This window comes from Myotis yumanensis, unplaced genomic scaffold (genome assembly GCF_028538775.1).
Source record: "Myotis yumanensis isolate MYYU_CA2020_CCGP unplaced genomic scaffold, mMyoYum1.0.hap1 SCAF_16, whole genome shotgun sequence".
NCBI classification, from domain to species: domain Eukaryota; kingdom Metazoa; phylum Chordata; class Mammalia; order Chiroptera; family Vespertilionidae; genus Myotis; species Myotis yumanensis.
In genome coordinates, this window is record NW_027223767.1 from 12,512,960 (window position 1) to 12,525,816 (window position 12,857).

The window sequence follows — 12,857 nt, forward strand, 5'->3', positions numbered from 1 at the left end:
CTAATACCATAGCCGCTAGCCACGTGTGGCGATGAAGCATCTGAAATGTAGCCTGTGCAAATGAGTGACTGCATTTTAAAAAATTATTTAATTTCAATTATTAATTAAAATAGAAATAGCCATATGCTGCTAGTGGCTACCACAATGGATAGTTCCATTCCAGACACCCCAAAAAGACTGCTGGTTCCACCCCCTTGGACTTTAATTGGGATGAAAAAGGTACCCAACCCAGAACAAAGCCTCACTCCAGAAATGAGTGCCAAGGGCATTAAGAGAAGAATTGACTGCATGGCCTTGGTTCAATGAATCTGATGTTATTCTGTGTCCATAATCTGAGTGCCAGTTTCATTCCCAGAGAAGTGACCCAGGCTTACAATACATATGGCCCTATGGGGTGGGAAAGGACCTAGCTGTTTGCTCTCTACCCTAAAGCCAGAAGCCAAAACCACAAGGGAGTAGTCGTAGGGCCACAGAGAGAGACTGGACGAAAAGAATCTTTTGAGATGGACAAAATGGAAAGGATGGCTACTGTAGGGAAAGAACATCATGGAGCAGATACAACAAAAAGGAGGTAAGTAGCATGCAGAAGGACTGCCGTGAGGACTGGGGCCCTACTTATTGTAGTCTCGAGCAACGAGCAGCAGATTTTCACGAAGAACACGCAGCTCCTCCGCACGTTCAGCGACGTTCACCACATAATGGGGCGTCTCAAACAGCAGCCGCTCCCAGTAGTCAATCTCCACAAAGAGAATCAGCAGAGACCTTGGGGGGGGAAGAAGAGCAGAGCAGCTGAAGGTGCTGCTCAAGGGCACAAGAGCCAACAGCAGGCCGAGGGGGCGCAGGGCTGGGCAGCACCGAGGCAGAGAAAGGGTCAGAAACGAAGCAGCATCTCCAGGTTGACGACCCATGGCGTTGGCCCCTCCCCTCACTAAAGCAGCAGTAAAGGGGTTTGTGTTGCTTAAGGCATAAGCCCACCTATTCAAGGAGACAACAACAGAGTAATTTTGGAAGCTGAACAGTAGATGGATAAGGAGCAGAACCGGAATCTTAAGCTGGTGACGGAAACAGCTAAGAAGCCACTCGGTTCCTGCTGTAGGATTCTCCAAAGGCCCAGGGGCTGGCGGCTTCAGGCATTAAGGAAGGGCATGAAGGTGGGACTAAACGGGGAAACCAGGTGAAAGTTTAGGAAGCAGCTCTCCCCATGTCCCCTCCCGTACTCTGCACAGTTAGGCAGGTGCCCTCTTCACCTCAACAGAAGACTGAAGGCTTCTTGCCTGGAGAAGGCAGTACAGAGCCAGAGGGTCTTTGGACTGGACCCCACGCCCAGTTGAAGGAGAGAGGGGTCGGTAAGTGGCCATGTGCACACTGTGTTAAGACCTCCAGCCTTCTTTTCCTACCCAGAAACCAGCACTCTGGCAGCTGGACCTACACCCTCCAGAATGAAGTTTGAAAGATTGTCTTCTTGCCGAAACCGGTTTGGCTCAGTGGATGGAGCGTCGGCCTGCGGACTGAAAGGTCCCAGGTTCGATTCCGGTCAAGGGCATGTACCTGGGTTGCGGACACATCTCCAGTGGGAGATATGCAGGAGGCAGCTGACCGATGTTTCTCTCTCATCGATATATTGACAAGTATACTTTATAAAAAGAAATAAATGTGGCCCTACCTGATTTGGTTCAGTGGATAGAGCATTGGCCTGCAGGCTGAAGGGATCCAGGCTTGGTTCTGGTCAAGGGCACATGCCCGGGTTGCGGGCTTGATCCCCAGTGTGGGGCATCGAGGAGACAATCGATCAATGACTCTCTCTCATCATTGCTGTTTCTCTCTCTCTCTCTCCCTCTCCCTTCCCTCTGAAATCAATACAAATATATATATTTTAAAAGAAATAAATGTGGGCCCTAACCGGTTTGGCTCAGTGGATAGAGCGTCGGCCTGCGGACTCAAGGGTCCCAGGTTTGATTCCGGTCAAGGGCATGTACCTTGGTTGCGGACACATCCCCAGTAGGGAGTGTGCAGGAGGCAGCTGATCGATGTTTCTCTCTCATCGATGTTTCTTACTCTCCATCCCTCTCCTTTTCTCTCTGTAAAAAATCAATAAAATATATATTTTTTTAGAAAGAAATAAATGTGGGAAATGATTTTTGCAAAATATTTTATAATTATCCTCAGACAAGTGGTCAGGCAGTAGAGTAGGAAAGTGAGCTAGCTGAGTTTACTGCTGACAAACCAGAATGAACTGACTCAGTGGAGAAAGTGCTATAGGACTGGGGAGGAAGGAGAAAGTGCAAGCCCCAGACACAAAAAACAAACAGATGCCAGTCTCCCACCCTGCTCTGGGAAAATTCCACTACACGGAGGAATCTGCTGCCTACATAGTGATAACACAGTTCTTTTCAGCCAGGGTACAGACAACATCTGGAATATGTTTGCGATAAGGGCAATCAGTAAAGCTGGTCTGGCCATAAAATGTGGTAAAAGCCAATTTGGACTTCAGAGTTCAAATATTTGGGATATAAGGTGGGACAGTAAAAGCCCATGTGAGATAAACTAGGTGCTATTAGGGACTGGAAGGCTTCCGTGACTAAGGGAGAGTCAGGGAATTCTGAGGACAATTAGCACATTTGAAAAGCATGCTCATTTCAAGATTTTATCTAGACATTGAATACAAAAGAATAAATTAGTAAAAGTAATTTGCACCTCCTTGGAGTTTTACTAGGCTTTGGAAAAGCTGAAACTGTCTTGGATTTCCTTACTGGTTTGATGAGCCCAGACTTTTCAAAATCCTTCCCTATGATCACGTTTTTCCCCCTTATACATTATTTACTGGATTGAGGCAGTTTTACCTTAAAACCACAAAAAATGTAAAGCAGCTTATAACAGATCTCTCTAGAAGACAATTGCCAAAGGACAGGAGCACTTCTTCTCTCTGAAAGAAGTGTCTAGCTAATATTTGGGTTTCAGCTAAACCCAAACCATAAATATTTGGCCCAATGTTGCCTTGTAAACTCTAGTATAAAGATTATGCAAATGGAATTTTAGATAAATATCTGATGTATTCCTTAAGATGACCACAGCAAACAGGGAAATTTTATCTTAACTAGATGAGCACAAGCTCAAACATTCAGTAAACATATCACTATGGAGGGAAGGGAACAAGATATAAAGAAGTCTGGTTGAAATCTTCTAGTACAATAATCCAAAAATGTATATGGAACCACAAAAGACCCCAAATATCCACAGCAATCTTGAGAATGAAGAACAAAGTTGAAGGTATCATACTACCTGATATCAAACTATACTACAAGACTATGATAATCAAAACAGCATGGTACTGGCATAATGGAAAAATTTTTGAAAGACTTTGAATGTACAGAACAGTGTGCTTAGTATGCTACTATTTATATTAAAAGCCTACTGTAGCCCTGGCTGGCTTGGCTCAGTGGATAGAGCGTCGGCCTGTGGACTGAAGGGTCCCCGGTTTGATTACAGTCAAGGGCACATGCCTGGGTTTCGGGCTTGATCCCCAGTGGGGGGCGTGTGAGAGGCAGCTGATCAATGATTCTCTCTCATCATTGATGTTTCCATCTCTCTCTGCCTCTCCCTTCCTCTCTGAAGTCAATAAAAATATATATTTTTTAAAAAGCCTACTGTACTTATGTAGACACTAGAGGCCTGGTGCACGGATTTGTGCATCTGTGGGGTCCCTTCGCCTGGCCTGCGGGGATTGGGCTAAAACCGATAGTCCGACATCCCCCTGTCTCTTCAAAATCTTATTATTGGTTTATAAAGCCATTTTTATATGATCCTGTTCAACCATACCTCAAAAACCATGAACCCTATCAAAGCTGGGCTCCAACAGCCGCCACTGATCAAAGACTTTTCGCAAACCTCTTCCCCTTATCTTTACACTCAGCTTCTAAACTGCTTCCTTATCCATGTGGCTCAAACATCTCTGTCCTCACTAATGCCTTCGCCCCACCCCTCTGGCCTGATAGTCCACCAGGTGACACTCAACCATGAGTGTCATCTCCCCTGGTTAGGCTGCCTTCAGCTGCCCAGGACAGACACCCTCCGTTTCTTGTGTCCCTCGGACTCCATCTTGGCACAGGCCTTCTCTGGCAAAACCCCTTCTAAATTTGCCCAACAGATAAAGACATTCTGTGAGTTAAAGTCAATGCTAGTAGCAACAGCCTAGAAATGTGTGAAATACCTCTTATTATAGGGCCTAGCTGATGACAAGAGGGAGCCAAAACCAATCAAATAAAAAGTCATTTCCTTCCGATCAGGAAAAAACTGTCACCAGAAGGTTTGTAATCTCTGTAGACAGATGCCTTACATAGCTCCTTCTTTATTTTTCTCTTCTGCATTTTCTCTTCTGTATATGGAAAGGAAGCACCGCGCCAAGAGTAGATATAACTATTCACTCACAGGGTGACAGAAGGCAGGGACTTTACCATTACATAAACTTCCTGTGCCTATCTTGGTTCCTAGCACGTGGAAGGCACTCACTATATATTGTTAAATAACTAGTAAATGAATTAATTATATTTTAAATAATTATGTGAAAAAGTCATAGTTATAAAGCTAAGAGAGAGGAGAGGGCATATGCCACAGCCCCACCAATTCTCAGGAAAGCCCACACCGTGGCTCCTGGTTTGGGTGATTTAGCTGAGCCACCATGGCCATCTAGTGGCAGAGCACCTACATCACTGGTTTAGTAGGTCAGTAGGGTTTCTTTTTTTAACCGTTTCTTTTAAAGATAAAATATAAAATTAGGAAGTGATAGGAAACATATTACAGTATAAGAAAGAGTTAGAGAGGATGGAGATAAAACCAAGAGATGGGAGTTAAACTCCTGGGAGAACTGGGGAAGGGAATGGCACCAGAGACAGAGTAAGTAGGAGGAGTCAGATAAAGGGAGAAGGGGTGGGTAGGGTCTTGTACTTGTCAAAGTTGACATCCAACATGCCCGCCTTCTCCTGGCTGATTCGTAACAACGGGGTGTCCAGCCGCCGAATGCAGTCCTTGTCCAGGGTTGCTGTCCAGTCTTGGAAGGTTTTTCGAACCAGTTCATCAATGGCCTGAACCATCTGCTGGTAGGTATGTACACTCTCCTCTCCAGTCCCAATGTGGGGCAGGAAATGAGCGTTAGAAAGACACTGAGGAAGAAAGAGAATGGGAGGACCTACTTACCAATTCCTCCACATTACCATCTCCCTGAGACCACACACACACACACACACCAGCAATATGTGTGAGGCCTGCTAAGGAGATTGATTTTGACTACTTAGTCCAGCAGTTTTCAACCAGTGTTCCTCAGCACGCTGGTGTTGGTGTGCTGCAAGAATTTTTAAAACATGCAATACCTGACTAGTAGTCAGGGGCCCTGGCCTCTTTTCCCTTAGATTGTCAAATTAAAAAATGACAACAGCCGTGCTCGCTTCGGCAGCACATATACTAAAATTGGAACAATACAGAGAAGATTAGCATGGCCCCTGTGCAAGGATGACATGCAAATTCGTGAAGTGTTCCATATTTTTTAAAAAATGACAACAGCCAATACAACAATAATCGTCCAATGTGAATAAATCAAAATTGTACTTTTTTTTGGCAGATGGGCAAAAAATACATTTTTTGGTGTTCCGCAGAATTTTAATAATTAGTTTATGTGTGGCATGAGATTAAAAAGGTTAAAAATTGCTTGTTTAGAGGGAAGGTGGAGAAAAAAAAAAAGAGTGAGAAGACGAGACCAAGGCACGATGAAGAAATGGAGTCAAAATAAAGAACTAGAAGCACAAACATTCAGTTCAAGAAAAAAGTTGGGCCCTAGCTGGTTTGGCTCAGTGGATAGAGTCTCAGACCGAAGGGTCTCAGGTTCGATTTCAGTAACAGGCACATGCCCGAGTTGCGGGCTCGATCCCCAGTAGGAGAAAGCAGGAGGCAGCTGATCAATGATTCTCTCTCATCATTGATGTTTCTATCTCTCTCTCCCTCTCCTTTCCTCTTTGAAATCAATAAAAAAATATATATTTTTTAAAGCTGGGGAAAGAAAATAAATTACAGGAGGTGAAGGATTTAAGAGGTATCAGATTGAAAACCAGTAAGTGCCCTTCCTCACTGAAGTCTGAGCCCACCACTTCTTAAGAAGCTTCCAATTGTCTGTAAGCTGCCTTATTCTCTCCCAGAACCGATTAGATGATGGCAGGTAGATAGCTTCAGACTTATATTCCCCAAACGTTTACGCTTTATTTTTCTGTTTCTTTGTGCCTAGTCTTCTAGGGCAGCGGTTCTCAACCTGTGGGTTGCGACCCCTTTGGCGGTCGAACGACCCTTTCACAGGGGTCGCCTAAGACCATCCTGCATATCAGATATTTACATTATGATTCATAACAGTAGCAACATTACAGTTATGAAGTAGCAACGAAAATAATTTTATGGTTGGGTCACAACATGAGGAACTGTATTTAAAGGGCCAGAAGGTTGAGAACCACTGTTCTAGGGAGACGGGTCCTTTAAGGGTCTCACCTATCCAGTTCTCTGGATTTTGAGGTTGAATTACTCTTCTTGTGGCCCAGCTTCTCAGATGCTGGCCCCATTCCTCCTCTCCACCTTGATAGAAATGCCCATGTTCTACCAACCAGACTCACCATTGCTGCAAATCCAAGGCCATCGCCTGCCTCACGCGGAGCTGCATCTGCCACTCCCCTGGGTAGACTTCGTCTCTGGTCATGAAAACTCACTAGGGAATTTCTGGACGGGTCCCTCCCAGTACGTGGCACAGCCTGCAAACTACCGACTCACTGCGGACAAGTTGTAGCAAAGTCCAGGCACTTACATTCATGACCCTGTCGATGCGACGCCGCAGGATCCGCACCCAGTGTGCCTGTCCAGAAAACTGGGCCATGTAGGGCTCCAGGGACGGCCATTTCCTGTTCAGCTCACGGTTCACGAGGGCCAGTTCACTATTAAACAACATGTAGAGATCCACCGCCTTCTTGTCATAGGTTCGCTTGATAGCCTAACGGAGAAGAGACAGAAGTTGACAATATGTCCTGGGGATGTGGGTTCCCCCAGTCACCCATCCCAGAGGAAGGCTACACCCTGCTGGGGGTCACACTCCTTAGCGATCTGGAAACTAGGGGCACAGAAGGAAGAAGAGAGACCATGGCAATTTAGGACACAGGAAAGAGCATGAATGGAGGCGGGATGGTGTCTGGAAGGCTCATGAGGAACTGAGGGAAAGCACAAGAGAACAAGGGGTGGAGGAAGCAGGCAGGGCAGCGACACCTCACGGGTTGCCAGCCTGTGGAAGGTATCCAGCAGCAGCACTCCATGCTCTACATCTCGAACTAACTCGAAGGCAGAGGTGATCAAGTTCTGGGTCATCACCTCCAGGTCCTTGATTCCAGCACGGAAACTGCATCATCAGAGAGGCATGTTGAAAGGTGGGTGCCTTCGCCTGCCCCCAAGTGCACCCCTGAGTAAGAATCCTGTGTTATGTACTAAGATCTCCCCACGTGCCAGGCACTAAGTGCTTTACATGCATTAATCCACTTATTCCTTCAAACAAGGCAATGAGATAGGTCCTATCACTAACCTTAGTTCGTAGACGAGGGAACAGAGGCTCTATCTGGTGGAGTCACTTGCCCAATCACATATCTAGTACGTGGCGGAAGTGGGCTTCCAGCCCCGAAAGGCTCCTCTGGAACCCTGCATCTCAGCAGACACTCCTTCCTTGCATCCGATCCTGCCTCCCTTTCCCTGATGTGTCACCTCCACACTTTCCTTTGTACGCCCTCACCACCCTCCTAATCTTGGCTCCCCTGACCTCCCTTCCCTTGTCTGTGCAGAGTCAGCCTGTGGTTCTCTCACCGATTGTAGTCTTCATGCCAAGAGGTGTTCTTGACATCCAGGATGCCCCCACGAACAGCTCGCAACATGTGCAGATTTTTATAAAAAATATCCTCAATCTCAAGCAAGTTCCGCGTTATCTGAGGCCCCTGGACGCCAAAGAAGCAAGGAAGGGGACCTTGCTTGCCATCCACCCAGCGGGCAAAATGGTACTGGCAGTCACACACCTAAAAAAAAGTCAACATCAGAATTCCTGCTCTCCTTTCCGAACTTGTAAGTCCTGTGCCCTTTGATTTAACTTAAAATGTCTAAAAACTAAAGAGGATCAACCAGATGCAAGGGGCTAGTAGGATGGATTTTGGCTGCAGAATGGAATAGGAGATACTAAGGCAGTGGTAACAGGCAAAAGTCTAAAAGGATGGGGTGGTGGTAGGGCACACAGGGATGCAGGAGGAGCCAAAGAGGTTAAGTTCTATGTTTAGCATCTTCCCAGCTCCCCCACTCCTGGATGGGAATTCTGGAGTGTCTGCGGTTAGCTTTGATTTTCCTCCCCTCACAGTCTTCCCACCTCAATAAGGTCCTTGCAGCGTTGCACAAAAGCATCAACCTGAGCAAATATGCTGGTCTGGTCCAGGACCCAGCCCCGACTGGAGAACCTGTGTTAGGAGAGAGACGGACCAAATCAAAAAGTAGGAACACCAGATATCAACCTGCCTGTGCAAAGCTAGAACTGGGTTCCTGGGCTCAGGGGGAGACTTAGAAATGAGACCCCAAGAAGCAACTTTCCTGAACCCTGAGAGAGAAAATGCAAGGTGAGGGTTACCAGCGAGGGGACAAAGTGCCTCGGTTCTAGGAAAAGGTTCATACATAATGGAATTTCAGACTTTAGGGCCAAGAAAGGAGGAAAAGGCCAGGAAGGACTTCTGGAATCAGGGAGGAGAGGTGATTAGAGTGAGGAGAAAGAGCCTCGGCTTAGGGGCCAGAATATCTGTATTCAGAGAGAAAACCTGGATCCATGTAGAAACTCACAGGTCTAGAAAAATATAATCCATAGACTTAAAAAAATAAGTGCAAGTGAAAGAAGTCAGAATCTACACTCTACAGCAGGGGTGGGGAACGTCCAGCCGGCAGGCTATATAAGGCCCAAGAAATCATTTGATCTGGTCCTGCCAAGGCAACCGCAATCTAGGAGTTGTTTCCACAGCAACATAAATTTATATTAATAAATGATATTAGTAAATGATATTATAAATATCTTAAAGGCTCTTGGGAGAAAAAAAAAAAAAGGTTGCTCTACAGGAATGAAGGGGGGAATCTACAGAATGTTAGAGGAGACACATCGTACTGGGTATGCATTTGCACAGCCCGCAGATAATGGTCTTTCCAGGCATGACAGCAGGAAATGCAGCCTTGTAGGTCCTCCTTGCTAGAAGAGACATATCCCTCAAAGATGCGGTCCAGGGAGATGGCATGACAGCATAAGCGGATGATCTCATTGCTCATCTGCAGAAGGAGTCCCAACGGCCTCAGTTCACAGCGTTAGTTGCACCCACCCCTTCTCTGAATCTCCCTGATGTGCCTCACATCTCAGCCTCCTACTTCCTGATTTGACTCCTGATACCCATCTTGCCTAAGTCCTCCACTGCTGGTGAACAGCCCCTCTGGTTTCACCTTCCTCCCTGCCTCAGCCCACCTCACAGCTGCACTGCCCAGCCAGCATTCAGCGTTTTCCCACACTTCGGTTCTGTCATCCCAGATGAAATGTGCCAGGTCCTGCTCCTCAAAAGCCAGTGTTTCTGCCCAGCCAGGTGTGGCTCAGTGGTTGAGCGTTGGCCCAGGAACCAAGAGGTCACCGGTTTGATTCTGGTCAGGGCATATGCCCAGGTTGCGGTTGCAAGCTCAATCCCCAACTTATCATTGATGTTTCTATCTCTTCCTCTCCCTTCCTCTCTGAAATATATATATATATATATATATATATATATATATATATATATATATATATTTTTTTTTTTTTTTTTTTTTTTTTTTAAAGCCAGTGTTCCTTCCTAAACCTACCTCTCGCCCACTGCAACTTCATCTTTGGAAATGAGAAGAAGAGGGTCTTCCCCTCTTGTAAACTCAGCCTGGGAGTCTGTCCTTCCTGCCTCCCTCCCCTTTTCTCCATCAACTCCTCTTCTCAAAGCTCCTCTTCCCACCTAGGCTGCTTCCGTATGGAAGCAAAATGTCCAGCCCAGGCCCCAACTCTCAGAGCATCACTAACATTGATGATGCAGACATAAGCCTTTGGTCCCTGACCGGAAGGGTGGTCCTTACTGTCTTTTCACCATAGATCTTCTGTTAAAGGAATTCCACCTTCCTCAGGAAATCTGAAGACACATACCTTTCGGAAGAGGGAGGTCAGTCTCTCCCGAGTGTTGTAGTGGGGAGAGTTGACCCAGATGATTCGGATGAGACTGATCAACTTAGGAAGTTTATTAGAGATATCCTTAGGCCGCATGAAGGCCAATTCCTGGTAAGGTTCCTTCAGGATTGACAAAAAAGTCAGGTTTGACTGTGCTTGACAAGAACCATCCTGACAGGAGAGAGAAACCAGAAGTAGACTTGTCCACTGGAAAGAACTGGTTCAAAGCACTTTTTATCCATCTGAACCCCATCCTGACTTGCCTTCACTGAGAAGCATTCCCAATCAACCCAACCCTACCTGGTATTAATATTGCCTTTTATTCATTTACCAGTTTCTACAAAAGTATTTTTAGGTCTTTGCTCATGTGTGAGTCCCATCTTGCCCACTAGACTGAGAGTTACCCAAACTTGGTTTTTTGTCTATTCCTCTAGTTTTTCTAGTTAAACTCAGCACTCTGCACAAAGTAGATAGTAGCTGTTGATCAACTAAGCAGACATCACTCCCATTTATCCCCATAGTTCCCCTCACTGCCCTGTTCTCAACCAGGATTTTAGACTTCTCCACCTGGCTATGGTTCGATTCCCTTAATACCTAGCTTAAAATTCCACCTAGGGGAAGAAGTCTTCTATCTCCATATTCTACAGATTACACTGATCTTCTGTGTCCCCAGCGCTCACATAATCAGCTTGCCACACTATATTAAATTTAGTTTTAAGTGTTTATCTTGCAACTCTCTTGGCTGAGCCACGAGTTCCTCTCCAATCCCATGCCATCTAGTAATCCTATTTTGTGTGTCTTATGTTCTCCAACTGGATCGTAGGGGTTGGGTTCATAGAGGGTACTCAATGTATTTTTGTTGATTAACTAGTTGTCTTCCTAGCTAAACGACAAGCTCTTTGGGACCATCCTTTTGTTCTACTACTTTTATACTCTCCCACAAATACAAGTTCAAACACTGGGTTGGTCTGTTTTGCTGTGGACGATTACAATGGCTCCCTCACCTTGGCACCCTATATTGTCCCAAGCACTGTCCACTTTCTGCTAAGCCTCCATCCTTTGATCCACCCACAAACCTGGATCTGCTGGGCCAGTTTCATAAAGGGTGTCAGGTAGGATGACTTGGCAAGGTGCAGGATGGACTCGATGTGTTTCACTCCCTCCTTCACCAGCTGTGAACTGATGCCAGACAGATCCATGCATCGGTTGCGCCAGAACTCAATCTCCTCCAAGGGACCTAGGTTTTCTCCTGTCTCCACAGTCTCCTGGGCACTGAGCACCTCCTTTATCTGCCGGGTCCAGTGGATCATGGAGGCTTCAGGGGAGAATACAAAATCTCTTCATTGCTTTACACTGCTCCCAGGTATGTCCTCTCCCCTGCCCCCTGCATAGCCCTCCACACCCAACTCCTTTCTCACCATCTGGACTGCCCCTTCTCTGCCCCCTAGGGTCCCCGACACACTGGCAATGCCAGCCACTCACTCTCTAGCCGCTGCACCAGCTCTTTGTCCTTAAACACCACCTGAGGCTTCATGTTCATGGCCTCTGCAGGGATGTAGAGAACAGTGTGCCCCTCCAGTTTGTACCGAGTATCTATGGGAAGGATAAGACCATAGAACTTCACAAACACGAGTGAGTTTATGTCACCCAGTTCCAATCATGTTTGATGAAGTATATGCATTTCAGGAGAGCAGGCAGAAGAAACTGATATCTATATATCTCAAGAGGAAAAATAACAGAAGGCAAGACGAAAACTTCACTGAGGTATAATAAGAAGTTGCCATAAAACAAGGTCAAAGATCCATGCCCTCAACACTCTCTTCTATATTTGCACACCCTCTCTGCCCCCACAGCACCTACATTTCCCCCTACCCCACAGGTACTCTTGGAAATCTCCAACTGTAAGTTTTGAGCAGGTCTGGCTAACCATTCTACAGCAGAAATCTGTACATGGATTGGAAGACACATTCTGCACCCGGTTTCACTCATTCAACAAACACATACTGAACTGAGTACCTACTCTGTGCCAAGCAACATAGGTGCTCAGGATGACGCTCTGACCTGCCTCATCAGCTCTACTGTGGGTGGGGCACTAGGCACGCAAGCCTTTCTGCTCACCTGTCAGGCAGGCCAAGAACCTGTGCAGATGAGAAGCAAAATGATTTCGAATGCTCTCAGGCCAGCTGGTGTTTGTAAAGATCTGAGGGGCATAGACACCACTGAGGAGGCGAAGCAGGGCTGGGATGTAGGCACCCCGCACTGTCCCAAACTGCACAGTCGTCTCAAAGTTTTGTGGGGTGATGGGAACCGGTGCTTGGCGGATGAAGTACATAATCTGGTTCTGGGTCTGTAGGAAAGACAGTGAATAGATCAGACTTCAGTCACCAGGCCCAGCCTGACACCCAAAGGAATCTGAGGTTCCAGTCATGAAAGCCTGGCTGAGTTCTTTGTAACTTTCCCTTAGCACATCCTGGCCCTTCTCTAAATGTAAGTGTCATGAAGTGCTCCCTGTTCTTTTTAGGGACATAATAGAGTCCACACCCAGAGATGTAGGGAGGAAATGCAGAGAGCATACTTTGCGGATAGGGACTGTATATTATGTCCA

The 12,857-nt window shown here is 46.3% G+C and overlaps 1 protein-coding gene and 1 non-coding gene across 3 annotated transcripts in view; one reads left to right on the forward strand and one right to left on the reverse strand.

The window, feature by feature from the left end:
- The window catches only part of DNAH2 (dynein axonemal heavy chain 2), a 109,258-nt gene that overhangs the window by 80,239 nt on the left and 16,162 nt on the right, over positions 1-12,857 (reverse strand). Inside the window, exons 4-14 of one of the 2 annotated variants that reach the window (XM_070393625.1) lie at positions 12,371-12,599; positions 11,735-11,845; positions 11,329-11,567; positions 10,232-10,423; positions 9,194-9,351; positions 8,417-8,504; positions 7,870-8,075; positions 7,285-7,414; positions 6,833-7,015; positions 4,942-5,156; positions 616-762 (exon numbers count right to left, since the gene is read on the reverse strand). In XM_070393625.1, coding sequence (XP_070249726.1) covers positions 616-762; positions 4,942-5,156; positions 6,833-7,015; positions 7,285-7,414; positions 7,870-8,075; positions 8,417-8,504; positions 9,194-9,351; positions 10,232-10,423; positions 11,329-11,567; positions 11,735-11,845; positions 12,371-12,599 — 1,898 coding nt within the window. Of the gene's footprint in view, positions 1-615; positions 763-4,941; positions 5,157-6,832; positions 7,016-7,284; positions 7,415-7,869; positions 8,076-8,416; positions 8,505-9,193; positions 9,352-10,231; positions 10,424-11,328; positions 11,568-11,734; positions 11,846-12,370; positions 12,600-12,857 lie in introns of those variants that run through there. The other variant, XM_070393624.1, reaches the window with a different exon arrangement.
- Positions 5,431-5,537, forward strand: LOC138995296 (U6 spliceosomal RNA). Its single transcript, XR_011468605.1, has one exon. It is a non-coding gene; the product is annotated as a U6 spliceosomal RNA (small nuclear RNA).